We start from the raw sequence: 17,524 nt of genomic DNA, 5'->3' as shown, positions 1-17,524 counted from the left end.
AAAGTTTCAGAGGAAAATATTTAAATCCGATAAAAAGCAGAAGTTTGATGTATCATAACAATTTGGTGCAATTTAGTCAGCTTTTAAAAAAGTCTCAATTTAGGAAAATTGTGCAGCTAAATTTTTTAAACCCTAAAGGAATGTGTGTGAGGCAGCTTTTTTGGAATTAACAGAGTAGCATTAAACTGATATTATCTTGCCAAAGTTTCAAACAAAAGCTATCAAGGCTTTATCTAATAACTGCAAAATTCAGGAGGAATTTGAAAACTCTTAATTCCATGAGACATTTTACACAATGATGTTCAAAACCGACTGGCCCATGGATGGGTATTTATAACAAAACCCCAAAGAAAAACATCACAGAACAAAGCCAAAATTTTGTTACTTTACACAGAGACTTGAGGGACAGGCTAAATGGAATAGGTGATTCCAACTATAACTGCTTTAATTCACAATTTAGTCATGTAGGTTACACATTTGTCCCTAGTACAAGTGCACAGCCATCTGAGCAGAGGAAATTACATTTGGAAAGTAAGAAATAGAAAAAGGGGAAATGGTTGGAATTGTTTCTAGGGTCAATTCTCAGGGTGAGCCAGAAAGCAGCTGCAGAATCACCCAGACACAAATATCTGGAAGGATGTGGTTAAAACAAAACAACGAATTCCGCTATTACAGAATGTGATATCAGTCAGCCCTCAGCAGCCCTCAGGGCCTAGAAAGATTGGTGATTTAGGATCAAGACAACTATGAAGCCACATATTTGTGTGAATGTTTATACTACTTCACATTCACCCATACTCTTTTCTCAGGTGATTTAGCCTTTCCACTTCTCCTTGCTAAAATGGGTGGCCGCAACTTCCTTATTTTCAACATTTAGGAACATTGCAAGGGGGAAAATGCAGACAATAAAACCACATGACATGAGAAGCAAAAAAGTTATCCAGCTGAGTTTGGCAAGTCTGTGCAAGGCTTCCACTGCAAATTCAAACTCCAGCCCCCCTGAAAATTTCCTTTGGTCTCTTCAAGCTCCGTGTAGCCTATAAAGCAAGACAATGGGTTTTCACGCACTTCTTTAGCTGGTTAAGAAAATTACGACCCCAAACAATCTTTTTGGGGTGGTGTATGCCAGTGGTGGGTTTCTACCGGTTCGGGCGAATCGGTAGTGGCGGTGGCAGGAGGCTCCGCCCACCCACCTGGATGCATCACGGACGCTCTGCGCATGTGCAGAAGGTTCTGCAAATGTGCAGAAGCACCCCACGCACGAGCCCTCACAGTTCCTAACCGGTAGTGAAGGTAAGTGGAACCCACTATTGGTGTAAGCTATTTATCTAATGCATTATGTGAAAGAAACAGATTTAAAAAGATATGAAAATATAGAAGTTTCTTCTCCAAGGGCCCAAACTAAGCTGGAGCAGACTTCCACCAAAATAAAAGACACCTTCAGCATAAAACACTGACCAGCGTATAATGAAGTGAGAAGATGTCATTTAACTATCTCCTTCATTAGCCTTCAAACATTGAAATAAACTTTAATTAAAACTACATTCTGAACGTATTCACTAAATAATAACAATGAGGAAGGAGCCATTTTCAAGAAGAAGAGATAAATGGGACACACTTAAAAATCTGGTTTAAAAGCTCCTATTCTCACTATCTAAACAGGTTCATCTCTGCTACCAGGTTACTGGGATGGGCAAAAAACAGTTGAAAAGCTGTGGGGAACTGACAAACCAACACAATCAGGCTTATCCCAGAAATGTGATTAGCTTGTTTAGCCATCTCAGTACAGCAGTTCAGAAACATACACAAAAAACAACCAGAATGATGAGAAGACATATTGGAAACAATAAACCCTGCTAAAAAACTTGATGTGCCTTAAGTCTTTTGTTTTAACTGACTCCATCATAAGTGGTTAATGAAATACGCATTGCTGGCTTCCAATACCCCATCCATTTTCTCCAGGATAAGAAATTTTTTTTTAAAATTCCATGTTGCATTAAAAGAGAAGGGTGGCACGATGCAAGTATAGATAAAAGCAGGAGAAGGAAATACAATGAAACATTATTTACACCTCTTTTCAGTATGAAGTGGACAACAAAAATAAAATATTTACATACCGGTAAACAAGTGTTTCTACAAGAAACAGCCAATCCATCTGGACTAGATATATACACAACTTTCTTCTCCTAAGAAAAAAAAAATATGGAAGGAGGGGGGGTTGGGGTAAGGTCTTAGTTTATGCTATGAGCCAGATGATTGAGGCCATAACTGTAGGAAAGAAACAGTTCCCTTAATTATGTGGGTTCTGGATTTTTTCTCCTCAATACCTATTGCAAGGCAAACAACACAAGGAAAGGGAGGTTTGATCTGAATGGCACCAAACAATTACTTTTCAGAATTGGCTATTGTAACCTTAAGTGTATGGTTGGAAGAATAAATGGCTGATGGAATTAGGAATAAATCATCTGAAGTCAGAAAAGTTTCAAATCTTTGCACATGGTAAAAAATATAGCTAAATGGAACCAGGAAGTGATAATCCCCAGGTAATCTTGGCTATATCTAGCAAGGATTCAGGGAAAACTCTGAAAATCAGAAAAAAGTCCACTTAGGAAAGGATTTACTTTCAGAACTGTTTTCATATTCATCTCAATAAACCTAGAATGATTTATAAAAGAATCCAATGGTTTAAAAAACTCAACTATAAAATTTCAAGGATTCATCAACTCTTAGCTACGTGTACCATTATGCCCTTCAAGAACATTGAACATTGAATGGTCTCAAAATCCTTCATGGGCTTTTCTTGGACCCTGCAATTCCTAAAGTTTTATTAACTGACCTCAACACGCTGAAGATCCTTAAACTGAAGGGAATCAATTTTGTTTAGTGTACCCCTAAGTGAACAGGAGGCTCAAACTTTTTGCCAAATTTAAAAGCAGAACTAACGTATAGGCGATTAAGATTAAAGCTGTTCTTAATCCAAGGAGGGAGAGGTATTTAACTGATACCTGTTTTGGAACTGGATCAAAAATGACAGAAACACCAATGTAAAAGAGAAGGAGAGAACCATTTCTGATTGACTGGAAGAAAAGGAAATTTTTCACTGATTAGGAACCTGAGGAGAGGCAAATGGAAAACTTCTAAAAGATTCCAGATGGGTTTTAAGGCGACTGAGAACTTTCCCACGTAACTCTGTTGGAAGAGATACTAAACTACTGGTGAAAAATGGGATGAGCAAACAAAATAAATAGGAATGCCAGGCTTCTGTTTCAATTCAGGGTCCCCCGACAGTTTTCTGTGCCACATAAGCAGGGAATCTTGTTCTCTTCAATTGGGAATTTGTAGTCATATGTAATCTCCTCATTGATGCTGATAGGCTGCTTGGAGTAGATAACAATCTTCTTCTGGGACTCTATCGTGATGACTTTGGCATAGCAGTTGGGCTAAAGAAAGGAAAGACAGACGCTCTTAAGGAAGAGGCTCTTAAAGAAAGCAGCAGGCCACCTTTCAAACTCCATTCTGTGGTTGCCATTGCATTAGAAAGGAAATAGAACCCAAAGGCCACTTGGGACTGAAACAAGATGCTGGGAACCAGGGAAGTGGCAAGGGAAACGTATGTTCCTGATTGATCAGCATTCTGCGAATGAGTTCACGAGGGCTCTTCCCCTTTCCCCTACACCACTGTCCCAAGACATTTCTTGATGGTGCAGATAGACACCTAGAGTCCTGATCCTGGCAAGACTTTAAATGCGATTAGGCAGAGAGCAGAATAGACTGCCCTATTCTAAGGAGTGCCAATATATTAAATGCTAAGTCTGTTGAAAGAATCTTTTCTCTCTCATGCAGCCACATGCCCATCCAAGATGTTCTCTATAAAAGGCTAAACTTAGCACAGAACAGACAGCATCAAGAATCACAACCAGGGACCATCCCCATATAACTCACCGTGCAGCAATGATTGATGAAGCGAGCAAGATTGCCACACTTGGTAGCATCGATGATAGTGTCATGGTCCACACGGAAAAGATAGCTGCTCCCGATACCTTCCTGGGCGTACCGCTTTTCACGCATATCAGCGACCATCTTTGAAAAGGAATGAGCATAGCAGAGACTCAGAATAGAAGTGAAACCTCCTTCCTTGGGGAAAGGGGAGGGGGAGGCAGTCCTGAGACTGTTCAAACTACAACTGCGCAGTCTTCCAACTAGTGCTCTCCATGCTTTTATTCAGGTGGATGCAAAATCAGCTAGCATTTATTCAATCCATCCTCCAAACAAGCTCTCAGCATTGAGAAAGCATGGCTATTCCATGCAGCCTTCACAGTGCCCTCTAGTGCCAATTAGCTGCATGTGCCTCCCACAGACCAACACTAAAAGCCTTACATGAATAAACTCAGGTCAAGTTCCCCTTAATTTCACTATATATGTTTCATCTACTCTAGCTGCTGCACATTTTCACCATTTATAAAAAAAAACAATAATAGGTAATTTAATGACAAAGTAGAAGACAGGCAAGGGACGAGGTCAGCTTCCAAATAGGAGCCAAATAGTTCTCTTGATATTATATCACAATCAGAAGCATCAGAGGAAAAAAGAATCTGTAACTATGGCATTAGCTGCCTTGGAAACCATTCAAACTTTATATTTTATTTTTTTAACAGGCTCATATATATGAAAAGACTGGGGACTTCCTTAACTGTATAGGGTTTAGCATCTCACTTAAAGCTTGAAGAAAATAAAAGCTATGGATTGAAGCTGGAAGCATGAGTTGGACTACTCCATGGATGGGGAACCTGAATCAGCCCACAAACTCATTGCTGAATGACGAACTGATTTTTCAGAGTAAAAACTGAATTAAGATGCCCTAAACTTTTAAATAAGCTAAGCATGTCTAAAATTCAAGCAAGAAACAGAAAAGAAACATTAACAAAAGTAGGAACTTGAAAAATATGAGGATTAAATCATGAAAAACTCTGCTCTGCATATCACTGCCAGTTATCTACTACTCAACTGGGCTGAAAAAGAAAAAGCCTCTGCAAAACTTTTAGAAATGGCTATCTCACCTGCTAATCAGAAAATATGATGAAGAATAACGAAAAGTACAATAGTGCTATTAAAACTAGAAAACAGCATAAATGAGTGACATTTGTAAAAATTAAAAGTATGATGATAGAATGTTGATAGAGGACTAGCACATATTAGTAAATCTAACCATATTAATCATCTAGTGTTCCATCTTCTAGGTTTTAGTATACTGTGTTTGTTATTTTAATTCGGTGATATTTATATAATAGACTCTTAATATTCTCTTACATAGGGGCTTTAGAGTATTAAATGCAGATAAGAGAGAACAAAATAAAAAGAATATGATATTCTATCAATATTGCAGATGTTCAGGTGTTAATGTTCCAAGCATTATAACTGTCTTTTCTTCAAAATTAAATAAAATCAATGTATTAAAAAACAGCACACATTAAATTACAGTAATAGTTTTGGTCATAAGGTAAATTACTCGTTAAAAATCTCCATCATGTTGTTGCCTCCAACATCTGGCAGGACTGATGAAGGTATTAAAAAACAGAAGTAGTGTTACTTTACAGAGGTTGGACTGCTTTTGCTTACCTGGCGGATGTTCTGCCCCACATATTCAATGACCATTTCATCGGCAGCGATTGGCTCCATTGCAAACAGGCCCCACTCGTGAATTCGACTCCGTCCAAACCGGAGTTTCTTTTTCCGGAACTGCAGGGAAATATAAGGAAGAGGGAAACCCCAGGAATGGAGTGTAAATTCTTTATTCTGCTGCCTGAGAGAAATTGCCTTGTGTACACAAAAAATCCCAGCATGTAAACTGGATTTTATTATTTCCCAAAGGTGCTTTTTTTCAAGAGGTATCTGGACTTTCTGGGGGTGTTTTTTGAAGATGTTTCACTTCTCATCCAAGAAGCTTCTTCAGCTCCTTTTTCAGAGCTGACGAAGCTTCTTGGATGAGAAGCGAAATGTCTTCAAAGAAAAACTAGAAAGTCCAGTTGCCTCTTGAAAGAAAGCACCTTTGGGGCAACCATAACCTGGATGACTGAGAACCTCCATAGGATTGTATAATGATTTTATCATTTTTTTTAAAATATAGGATGATCAGTCCTCAAAATTCTAAAGGGAAGTTGCACCAAAAAGGAAATGTGTCTTCAATTTTGGCCAATTAAAAAATAAAATACCTAAAATAAATGAAAAGGGGAAAGAGAATTATTTAATTTACAGTATTATCACTATTCATCTGCTTAAATAAAAAGATGCTTTAATATATCCTACGCTTAATGGAAAACGTCATCAGGCAATATCATTCAACTAAAGTTTACTGCCCCAATTTTTTCCATCCACAATGCTCCCAACCCTAGTTGACATCTTCTCTTCCATTTTTTTTTTCAATTTGCTTAATAAAATTGCTTTGGTACCTTCAGCTGATTAAGTTTCAGAAGGTCACTATCGAGGATGGCAGAGGTGCCAATGGCACTCAGCAGACGCCTTTGTTCAGATCTTCGCTCTGACAAGATGCGGTTGGTGCCCTGGAAAGACACAACAAGCTTGTTAGAAATAATGAATGTAAAGGAAGCAGTCAGGGGAAAAAAATTATTTTTTGAATTATGGATGTATTCATCCTTGGCAAGATGACAATGCCTTAAGGTGGACAGTGTTTCTCTCTGATAAGTGTTTCTTTATCTTGGCAACTTTACCGCCCTGAGTCCTTCAGGAGTAGGGCGGTATACAAATTCAATAAATAATAATAATAATAATAATAATAATAATAATAATAATAATAATAATAATAATAATAATAATAGGTGTGAACTTTAACTCCCAGAATTCCCTGGGACATCTAACTGGGGAATTATGGGAGCTGAAGTCCACATCGCTTAAACTTGTCAAGGTTGAGAAATACTGCTCTATGGCAGCAAAAATGATACCAGAATTTCTCACATATTCTATTTATCGCACAAGATCCAAAATAAACATACAAACTATCAATTTGCATATTATACTGAGAACAGTTAAAGCTTTTCATATAGTCTCCAATGCTGATAGTGCCTTAGGAGCTACCTGTAATACTTTTAAATTTTGCAATTTTGAGTATTCTTTTCCATAACACAGTAAGGCTTAACTCCTATACATTGATAATCTATATGCCTATAAAATAATAACTTGTAAGCCAATAAATAAATAAATCTAAATACTGAAATCTCTATAAATAAATCTAAATATCATAAATGAACCATAACTACTTCTAAATTATGGTATGGCTAACATATGCATGAACCATAACGTGAAATAACATTAACAAAGGTTGTTCCTTCTATAGTTACTAGGTTAATTAGTTGGAGCAATGACATGACATAAAATGAGAGCACACTCAACATTTCCACTTCACATAAACTGCACTTCTGCATTGCTTTCCCATTCTTCTGCTTTTTTGCTATTGGATTTTCAGTTTTAAAAACAGTTCCAATCTTTATTAATAAAGGAAAATGGCTAACAATTTTAAGCAATGTCTTGTGAAACCTAAGAATACTGAAGAATTGCTGAGAAACATTCCCAGGTTGCTGGTGGTGGATCTTCAGCATCTTAATCTTAACACCTCACTTGTCAATGATTACAAAATGTACCAGTAGGAAATTTCACAATTTAAAAAAAACCTAGTTAGACCACAAAGCTGAAAATGGTTGAGAGTGCTTCTCTCGCACAAGGTTTAAGAATTATCGTGGTGCAGAATTTTTCACTGTGGTTTATAGCCAGTCCTAGTCTTTATAATGTGTGACGGTCTACCTATGCTCATTGTATTTTGATGGTTCCATGAGTTATTCTGGAGTCAGTGCTGCACAGAACATGCTAAACAGATGAGCACATCACAAGAACAGGGGCCAAACCTGGGTATCAGCGGTGTCCAACTGCTGCACCGTGACTGGGCACATGTCAAGGTATTTGTCCTTCTCCTTCTTACTGATGTGGTAGTAGCCCTCACTACGGGCACAACCTGTTTGATGTTCCCGAAGGTCAGATGATTTCCTCTTCCGTTTGGGATTTGCGATGTTTGTGAGTGGAGGCAGGGAAATCAAGGAGAAGTATCATATAGAACTGATGACGTTACCTAGGTAGGTAGTGAAATGTCTACAAACAAACAATCAACCTCAGAGAGCACCAAAAACTCCACAGTTCATCCCTGAGCTACATATATTCTCATCTATTGGAAGACAAATATGAGCAGGAAGTATTGCCCCAAATACTTCCTGCTCACACAACTCTCCTTCTTTAAAGGCCTTGGACCAACAGGAAGGGAGGAGAAAACAGCCGTTTTTCCCCCTCCAGAATTTATATCTTTATATGTAAATAATCACAAAAAGAAGAGCCCTCCCCATTGTGCATCCTACTGTTTTTAAGACAGCATTAAAGCTGAATATGCAAATCTTGCAATCTTTGATTTTTATGACAGTTTTTTTTAAATACAAGCAAGACACAATTTAACAAACACAATTGGAACTGGCCACTTCGTTAAGTGAAGCAGTCAAAGTGAAACTGTGACTGTGATTGTGATATTACTTCAGCTAATCCTTTGTTTTACAAACCCATGAAGGTCTTAAATGCAAGGATTAGTCGTAAAGTTACTTTATCATCACAGTCATAATGGAAACCAGTCACTAATTCAGCCAGCTGCTAAATAAGAACTACATGTATCTTCTGCAATTTGTTTTAACCAGGTGGTCCAAAACTTTTGAATCTAGCATAGTAGTAAAAAATAATCCCAGTTTCAATATTTGCCATCAAACACAATCCAATCACCAACTGCAATTTGGTAAAAAAAAAAAAAAGAAAAAATGGGAGACTGAATATCTTTGGAGATTCTGTCACACAGGTCATATTGTCTCAAGGATGCTTTTTCAAAAGGCAACTGGACTGTTGTTTTTTTTTTTCCTTTGAGGAAGAAGTAGTTTCATTTCTCATCCCAGAAGCTTCATTGGTTCTGGAAGGATGGTGGGGGCGATGGAAAGAGGGACTCCTTCAATCGCCCCCACCATCCTACCAAAACCGATGAAGCTTTTTGGATAAGAAGCAAAATGTCTTCTTCCTCCTCAAACAAAAAACAGTCCAGTTGTCTTTTGAAAAAGCACCTTTGAGAGGAGACTGCATATTCAGCTCTGGAGGAGAGATAGTTATCATTGCACTTAAATATGATCTTGTACACCAAAAGTTCTGTTGTTTTGGAAAATAAAATTATTTATGCTGTATACTCCATGTTTGATAGAATTTCATTAAGTTTGCTCAATGAAGTCTAATAGAATCTGAAATTAACTCTTTTCCTACTTCCTTTAAATAAAATAGGTAATATAGTAGGAAGGATAGAAAGCCCTAGATCAGGGGTGTCAAACTGAAGGCCTGCCGGTCAAATCTGGCCTGTGGGGCCGTCCTGGAAACAGCAAAGGACTGGCCTGCGGTGCCTCTGCCAGAGAAAATGGAGCTCAGGAAAGCCACGCAAAGCCCTCCCAGGATGTGTTTTTGGTCCCGACGGCCTCCTACAGCCCTCTGACAGTGAAAACGGAACTCAGGGAGGGGGGCAAGCTCAGTTTTTGCTGGCAGAGGGCTGCAGGAGGCCATCGCAGCCAAAAATGGAGGGCACACACGGCCCTCCCAAGCTCCATTTTCACTGGCAGAGGGTTAGCAAAGCAAACTAAAAAAAATGATTCCCCTTTTGAGCATGCAAGAAGGAAAGAAAGGAGAAAGAGAAAGAGGAAAGAGGAAAGAAAAAGAAGGAAAAATGGGAAGAGAGCAAGGAAGGAAAAATAAGGAAAATGGGGAAGGAAGAAGAAAGGAGAGTGAAGTGAAAGGAAGAAGGTAGGTAGGCAGGTAGGAAGGAAGGATTATAATGAATGAGGGTCTGAGGGAGGTCCTGCCTAGCACTTGGTCACAACAGATGCCCCCAACACGAGTGACATCAAGCTGGACATGCCACTCTGCTCCCCCTGCCCACCGTCCGAGGTCAAACACAACCATGATGCGGCCCTCAATGAAATCAAGTTTGACACCCCTGCCCTAGATGTATTGACACTGCAGATTCCATCTTGGTTAACAGCCAATCCTTCTACCTAGAGAATTGCAGATCTTTGAAGGAAAAGAAGGAAGAGGACTAGAATGTGCAACAAAGGATTCCCAGGAGAACTCAACAAAATATAATACCCAGAAATCTCTGCTGATGGTGTGATAAGAGAGTGCTAAAGTGGGATAGAGAAGCTGTCCATATGCTGAACTACAATTCCCAGCCTGGCCTGTGCTGAAGAACACTGAAAACTGTAGCACAGAGGCACCTGGAAATCTGCAGGTTTGCTATCCTTTCAAAACAAGTACAGGAGAGCCACAGCCTACCCACAAATCTAACACATATTTCAGGAAGGATATTGGTATGCTGGACCCAATGAGTGTCATTCAGCCAGTCTGTGCTATTGTCCTCATGCAGCAAGCGCTCGTACGTCAGCCTCAAGTATTTCATGTCTTCAAAATCTAGCCCTGAATTCCAGATGTCATACAAGATTGTCATCTGTTCAAATTCACTGCGTGTCTCATAGACTGGAGGTGGAAGTGGGGGCTGGGCAGGGGTGTGCTTATGTGAATGAGAGCGCAGAGATCTCCTACGAATCTCCCCTTCGTCACTGCTGTCAAGGCTCTCGTCATCATCTTCCTCTTCCTCCTCTTCCTCCTCACTCTCAGAAGCGAACAGACTCTCTAGGCCAAAAGATAATGCTCCTGGATCTTTTACGGCCTCCTCCTTTAGGCCATATGGAAGTTTCTTCAGTGGCTGCTGCTGGTCTGGGACAGCAGGTACCTTAGGCTTTTCAAGAGGTTGGGGAGGGGGAGGTGCCAGTGCCAGAAGATCACCCACTTCAGATTCAGTTCTGACTTCATTGGCATCTGCCACGATCTCCTCAGGAGCCTCCAGAACCTCACTAATGTGCTCATTATATATGTCCATCTGCAACAGGTCAGCAGAACCAAGCAGCGTTGCTTCATCGTGTTTCCGGGAGACTGGTGCTGCACGCACTGCCATGGCATAGTTATGCTCCATGAAGATGCTGCTGACTTCAAGGGATATCATGGGTGGCAGAAGCAGACGCTTCGGCTCCTGAGATTCATCTGAGGTCTCCTCCAAATCCTTTCTACCTGCAACAGTGGGCATCTTGAGAGCCACATCTGCCAATATGGTCAGGTCAGGCTGATTCGCCAGCTCCAGTAGTGAGGAAGCCCCCATCTGCTCGCGCATGAGCAGTCTATCTTCCTCTGGGGGTTGTGGTACCCTCAAATGTTCTGAGCTTCGGGAGCGAGAGCGGTTTCGGGACCGACCGGTTGGCATATCCTCTGACCAACACTTTACAAGAGAAGCGTGGTCTGCTGGCAGGTTGCTGATTGTCCTTTGACTGGCTTTTGGCGGCTCCCGCCTGCGGCTTGGAGGAGCCATTAGCTTTAACAGGGTGGCTGTGGGAGGCAAGGGGCACATGACTGGAGCCGGGGCATCTGAGGTTAAGGACACTTGGGGTGGTAGCATGGGTTCCACAGGAACTAATGGAGATTGTGCTTCCTCTGCAGGGACAGGAGGAGGAGGTGGGGGTGGTGGGGCTAGGAGACCCAAACGTGCTGATTCCAGGGGCTTCTCCAAGGTCCCTTCATCCTCACCAGGAGCTGAGAAGGACACCGTTTTCCGGCGCTTCTTGGGTGGCGGCAGAAGTGGGATGGGCGAGGAAGGTCGTTCTTCTTGTCGTGTTCGCTCTTCTGGGGCTGTCCAGACACCTTTCTCCTCTGTTGCTGGGACTAGCAAAGTATCGTTCTGAGGTAAAGTAGGCTTCTCCTCAACAACATGGCCTATAGGAGGGAGATAAATTTTATGTTAGTGATTTAACGAGTCCTTTCGGGGCTAGGTATAAAGATGTAAAAAAAAAGTTTTTATTTTCAGCAATGAAGAGACAAAAAGAAAAAGTATTTATGGATTCTTGATTGGTCTATTTATTTAAATGGGGATTTTAATATTAGATTGCTAACATTAAAGAAGCAGGACAGGAAGAGTCTTGATGCTTTTGAATTGGTGTCAGTCAGCCCTTCCGGGTAAAGCAGACAGATAACACAACTAGATGAACTAAACCTACTTTATTGAAAGGCTACATCAAGAGAATTTTGCAAGTCTGAACGTAGAAAACTTCCCGATGCCACTTTTACTTGCTTGATTAATTAGGGGATTGGAGGCTAAAACATATAAAGAATGGTTGCTGGAACTCGGTATGTCTATTTTAGTGAAAAGAAGGACTAGGAGTGACATGATGGCAGTGTTCCAATATCTCAGGGGCTGCCACAAAGACGAGGGAGTCAAGCTATTCTCCAAAGGACCTGAGGACAGGACAAGAAGCAATGGGTGGAAAACTAATCAAGGAGAGAAGCAACTTAGAACTAGGGAGAAATCTCCTGACAGTTAGAACAATTAACCAGTGGAACAACTTGCCTCCAGAACTTGTGAATGCTCCAACAGTGGAAATTTTTAAGAAGATGTTGGATAACCATTTCTCTGAAATGGTATAAGGTTTCCTATCTAAGCAGGGGGTTGGACTAGAACAGTGTTTCCCAAACTTGGGACCTTTAAGAAGTGTGGACTTCAACTCCCAGAATTCCCCATCCAGCATGGCTGGCTGTGGGATTTGGGGAGTTGAAGTCCATACATCTTGAAGTTCCCAAGTTTGGGAAACACTGGACTAGAAGACCTCCAGGTCCTTTCCAACTTTGTTATTCTATTCTATTCAATTTATGAGAGTGGGTCTTTTCTAAGATTCTTCTCTGACTGTTAAGCCACTGGGATCTCCTCCCTCTCTTGTCTGATTGTTTCCTAGGCAGCGTCTCTTCCCCCCTTTCCCCACATTCCATTAGTGTTGCAGAATACCACAGGCAGTCAAAGAAACAACCAAATGGATCCTCTAAAGAAACCTGAGGCACAATGACCAGTTCTAAATTACCCAAGATAATCCAAGTTACCAAGATTTCCTCCCTTAAATATCATTTTTAGATTGCAATAACTTACTGTAATCCCTGTTTTGGCAATCAAAGCAATCATAGTTTCTCCTGGGTAAGGCTTTAATGCAAAATCATATCAATACCATGATGGGTGTGTACAACATTCCAGCAATTCAGACTTGTCTTGAGATCAAACACTTCTAACACAGTTAAAACAGGGAAATTGGGGACACCGACGTCTCCTAAATTCTGCTGAAGATGTTATCTAGCCTGGTAACAAAATGTTTGGAAACCAACCCACAAGCTCAGAGAATGAACCTCCACCCTCATGGTTAAAATAACTTATTTCACAGTCAAAGCAGCTAGTTTGCACAAAAAAATTAGCCATTCTGAGTGTAACCTTTTGGTGTTTCAAATGCAGATAGTCCTTGATTTATGACCACAACTGAACCCAAAATTTAGGTTGCTAAGCAAGACATTTGTTAAATGAGTTTTGATCCATTTTACGACCTTTCTTGCCACAATGAATTGCTACAGTTCTTAAATTAGTAAATGCAAAAGGTGATCACAGGACCCCAGGACACTGCAACCATCATAAATATGAATCAGTTGTCAAACATCCAAATTTTGATCATGTGACCATGGGGATGCTACAACGGTTGTAATGTGAAAAACGGTCTTAAGCCACTTTTCAGTGCCATTTTAACTTAGGTTACTAAACGAACTGTAAGTCGAGGACTATTTGTATGAAACATTCCACATTTCATTTGGAATGTTTTGCATTTCCCTTAACATCATCATGTCCAAGCAAAATGAACCCTTCTCCCTATTCCTATTCATGATAATTTATTATTAATTAGGCTGATCTGTTATCAATCATTCAGCATGGCCAGCATCTATTAGTCTGTCAAAAGGATCTTAGGCTGTGAGGGCTCCAGGTGCAACAATAGTGATGGTGAGGTGAAAGAGAGACATGAGAATTTCTATAGGAGTGTAAAAAAAAAAAGATGCCATATGATTTGGTGACAAACTGAAGATGGAAAGACAGATGTCAAAGAGAACATTAAGGTTTTATCTCTGATCAATAGGGTAGATTATGTCATTGTCAATGGGCACTGAAAGCTCATACAAAGAGGCCAGAGTTAAAATGGGTTAATCTTGGGCATATCAGTTCCGAGGCAGTATCAGAAAAACACTTGGAAATGTCTGGTGCAGAAAGATAGAACTAAGTGTTATCGGCAGAAAAGTGGCACCAAAAACCGCAATATAGAATTAAGTCACCTAGGGGCAGCATACATGTGTACAAACCCGGAGGTTGTTTTTGAATTAGTGGCTGCAAACAGGGCAGATTGCTCCTAGCTTCAAAGCACAGGAATCGTGATAAGATGCAACTGCTGTCCTCCCCATTTCTCAACCTTCATTCTGGAAGGACCAATAGGCTTTTCCGAGGGAAACCCAGAGCTTAGCATCTCACCTTGAAGCAGAGCTGCTTCTGACTTCTTCTTGCCCATCTCAATGTCTGTTGCTGGCCATATTCTTTCTTCTGTGCGTCCCAATGGCTCCGATGGATGGATATCTGTGGCAGAATCATCTACTTCCTCCATGCTCTCAACCTCATCCTCGTCAGATGATGACGAAGATGACAAGGAAGATGAGGAAGAAGAGCTGCTTTCAGAATCAGAGGTGCTGTCACTGTCCTCGTCAGACTCTTCATAAGGTGAATACTTGGACGAACCATCGCTATCACGATCTGTGCCAAGGATAAAGAACAAATAAAATAATTCCAAGATTTTCCACATGTTGCATGATGACGGGTCCAGAATTTAGCTTTCTCAGGATTCCATTATTATTACTGTTATTGTTTCAAATGAAAACAATACTTTTCAATGTGAGAAAACTGAAGAAACAGGAAGGCCAGACTTTAGACACTTGGATAATTCTTTGTCCTTCTTTCTGAATGGAAAATACCTGCAAAATATTTTCTTTTATACACTTATAGGAAAATAAATAAGGCCCAAACTGAATACTGTACACTGAGTTTAGTTTGGGGTTTTAATCAGTTTAAGCAGTGAGTAGCACATGGATATATTTGTATTAGTAACACTGCCAAGTGCTGATGTCCTGCTGACTTGTGGGACAGAGAAATGCTCTGAAAATGATAAGAATGGAGGGGAGATAATCTTGGAGTGGTGGAGGTGGCAAGTGCACATTTGGAAGAAGTGAATTCATTAAAAGCTTTATTAAACACATTTCTAAGAATTTGAAATGATTTGTTTAAAGAATTTACCTGGCTACCCACTGCAGCTCTCCAGACAGCGGACAATAAACCAAAAAACAAACAAAAACAACCCCAACAACAAAACAAGATAAACAGTTTCAATTTAAGCCCAGCTTTAACCTCCATAGGTATCAACAAATTGTTATTGTAATTAGCATGATGATGTAGATAATGGAATGTCACCATGTATGCCAGCTAATGAGGTCTCGTCAATTAATTATTAACTGAAAAATACCTTCAGATTGTTCCCTCTTTCTGCTGTGTCCTCTGGCACGTTGTTCATCTTCATGACGCCCTTCCTCTTCCTCCTAGGAAGATGGTGATAAAAAGTTCCTCAATGACAAGCCTATTATCCACTCATCCCCCAAAATGCATCCATAGCAAAGTCTGGCTAGAATTTCCAAATCACACAGCAGTAGATTTATCTCGACATTTAAGGCTTGCAAAATTATTCTGAATTCTGCAGGGGAATGATTTCCTTTGGGAGGCTTTTTTGGAGAAGCATGACAAGAAAAGAAAGGAGTTAAAGTTATCCTGGGAATCAGCACGCCATCTGACCAAGCACACAAGGGTAACAATGTGAATGTGTTACAGAAGCTAAGCCTTCTGTAACATATACACATTCAAACTGTCTCCAAGCTAATTTGTGGTGGGAACCAACTGTACATGGACAACCAAAAAAATATCAAGAATACATGAACATAATGCTGGCAGGAGCAGCTCAAACAATGTTAGTTTCCTCTCACCTTCTCTGAGGAAGAGTCCTCAGATGCCTCCTCTCCTTCACTGTCCAAACAAAAAAGTTTTCGACGCTTTCCTGGACCTTTGATCCTTTCATCGTCCCTCTTGGAGGTCTTGGGTATCTGTAAGGATTTTTTATCTGCAAAGTGGAATAGAGAGGCAAAATTAAGCAAGAGACACCAAGGAACTTCATCTCTCTTTCCTGCTGCAGCCATGTAGGCTCAGCCTCTCCCAAGACAATGAGACCAATGGACCAATGAGGAAAAGCAACATTAGCATTCTCAAGCGGGTGGTAGTCTCTAAACCTCCCTGGGCGGCCCATTCCATCACAGCTGGCCAAACCTATCTTGGTTTCATTTTTTTTTATCCAGTTCTGCATCACATCTATTCAGACTGTAACCCAGAGGAAGGGACAGACTGGTTTTTATTCAGATCATGGAAACTTTCCTGGCTAAAACAAGAGATACCGGTGCTTTGTAAGGAAATAAAAAATGTCATCCTCTTGCTGATTATAAAAGGTTAAAGAGTATAAACAACAATCTGGAGATGAGGCAACGTACCTTCCTCATCCTCTTCGGCAAGAGTAGAAGGGCGGGGCTGCTTCACTTCAATGCACTCTGAGATTTCAGATGGTTCTTTCCTTTTCACCTGCGGCAAAAGGAAACAGTGAGTTTCCTGAGTAGAGGATGTTTCAGATGGCAGTCAAACTAAATCATTTGCCCCTGAAGAAATATGAGTCTCACTCTGTACAGGCTTCCAAACACAGAAAATACCCTGGCCTTTAGAATGGAATGGAATAGAATAGGATTTGAAAGGGACCTTCCGAGCTCGGAAGGATGGAAGGCTGAGTCAACCTTGAGCCGGTGAAAACTGAACTGCTGGCAGTCAGCAGAATGAGCCTGCAATACTGCACTCACTTGACAACTTCCTCATTTAACAAGAAAAATTTTGGGTTCAATTTGGTCGTAAGTCCAAGACTATCTAATAATGAATAGAATAGAATAACAGAGTTGGAAGGGACCTGGGTGGTCTTCTAGTCCAACCCCCTGCTTAGGCAGGAAACCCTATACCATTTCAGACAAATGGTTATCCAATCTCTTCTTAAAAACCTCCATTGTTGGAGCACCCACAACTTTTGGAAGCAAGTTGTTCCACTGATTATTTGTTCTAAGGAAATTTCTCCTTAGTTCTAGGTTGCTTCTCTCTTTTATTAGTTTCCACCCATTGCTTCTTGTCCTGTCCTCAGGTCCTTTGGAGAATAGCTTGACCCCATCTTCTTTGTGGCAACCCTTGAGATGTTGGGAAACTGCCATCATGTCACCCCTAGTCCTTCCTTTCATTAAACTAAACATACCCAATGCCAGCAACCGTTCTTCGTATGTTTTAGCCTCCAGTCCCCTAATCATCTTTGTTGCTCTTTCTATTCTTTCTAGAGTCTCAACATTCTTTTTTACATTATGGTGACCAAAACTGGATGCAGTA

At 40.5% G+C, this 17,524-nt stretch overlaps 1 protein-coding gene across 2 annotated transcripts in view; it reads right to left on the bottom strand.

Moving 5' to 3' along the window:
- Positions 1-420: 420 nt before the first annotated feature.
- Positions 421-17,524, bottom strand: part of SETD1A (SET domain containing 1A, histone lysine methyltransferase) — a 31,401-nt gene continuing 14,297 nt past the window's right edge. For both annotated transcript variants that reach the window (XM_034419818.3, XM_034419819.3), the window contains exons 11-20: positions 16,603-16,690; positions 16,048-16,181; positions 15,537-15,609; positions 14,498-14,773; positions 10,435-11,889; positions 7,914-8,083; positions 6,447-6,557; positions 5,617-5,736; positions 3,943-4,080; positions 421-3,440 (exon numbers count right to left, since the gene is read on the bottom strand). In XM_034419818.3, the coding sequence (XP_034275709.2) occupies positions 3,267-3,440; positions 3,943-4,080; positions 5,617-5,736; positions 6,447-6,557; positions 7,914-8,083; positions 10,435-11,889; positions 14,498-14,773; positions 15,537-15,609; positions 16,048-16,181; positions 16,603-16,690 (2,739 nt within the window). In that variant the 3' untranslated portion in view covers positions 421-3,266. The remainder of the gene's footprint in view (positions 3,441-3,942; positions 4,081-5,616; positions 5,737-6,446; positions 6,558-7,913; positions 8,084-10,434; positions 11,890-14,497; positions 14,774-15,536; positions 15,610-16,047; positions 16,182-16,602; positions 16,691-17,524) is intronic.

Source organism: Pantherophis guttatus, chromosome 4 (genome assembly GCF_059756535.1).
Source record: "Pantherophis guttatus breed Tessera chromosome 4, ASM5975653v1, whole genome shotgun sequence".
Classification (NCBI taxonomy): Eukaryota; Metazoa; Chordata; class Lepidosauria; order Squamata; family Colubridae; genus Pantherophis; species Pantherophis guttatus.
This window is presented reverse-complemented; position numbering and strand designations above follow the sequence as displayed.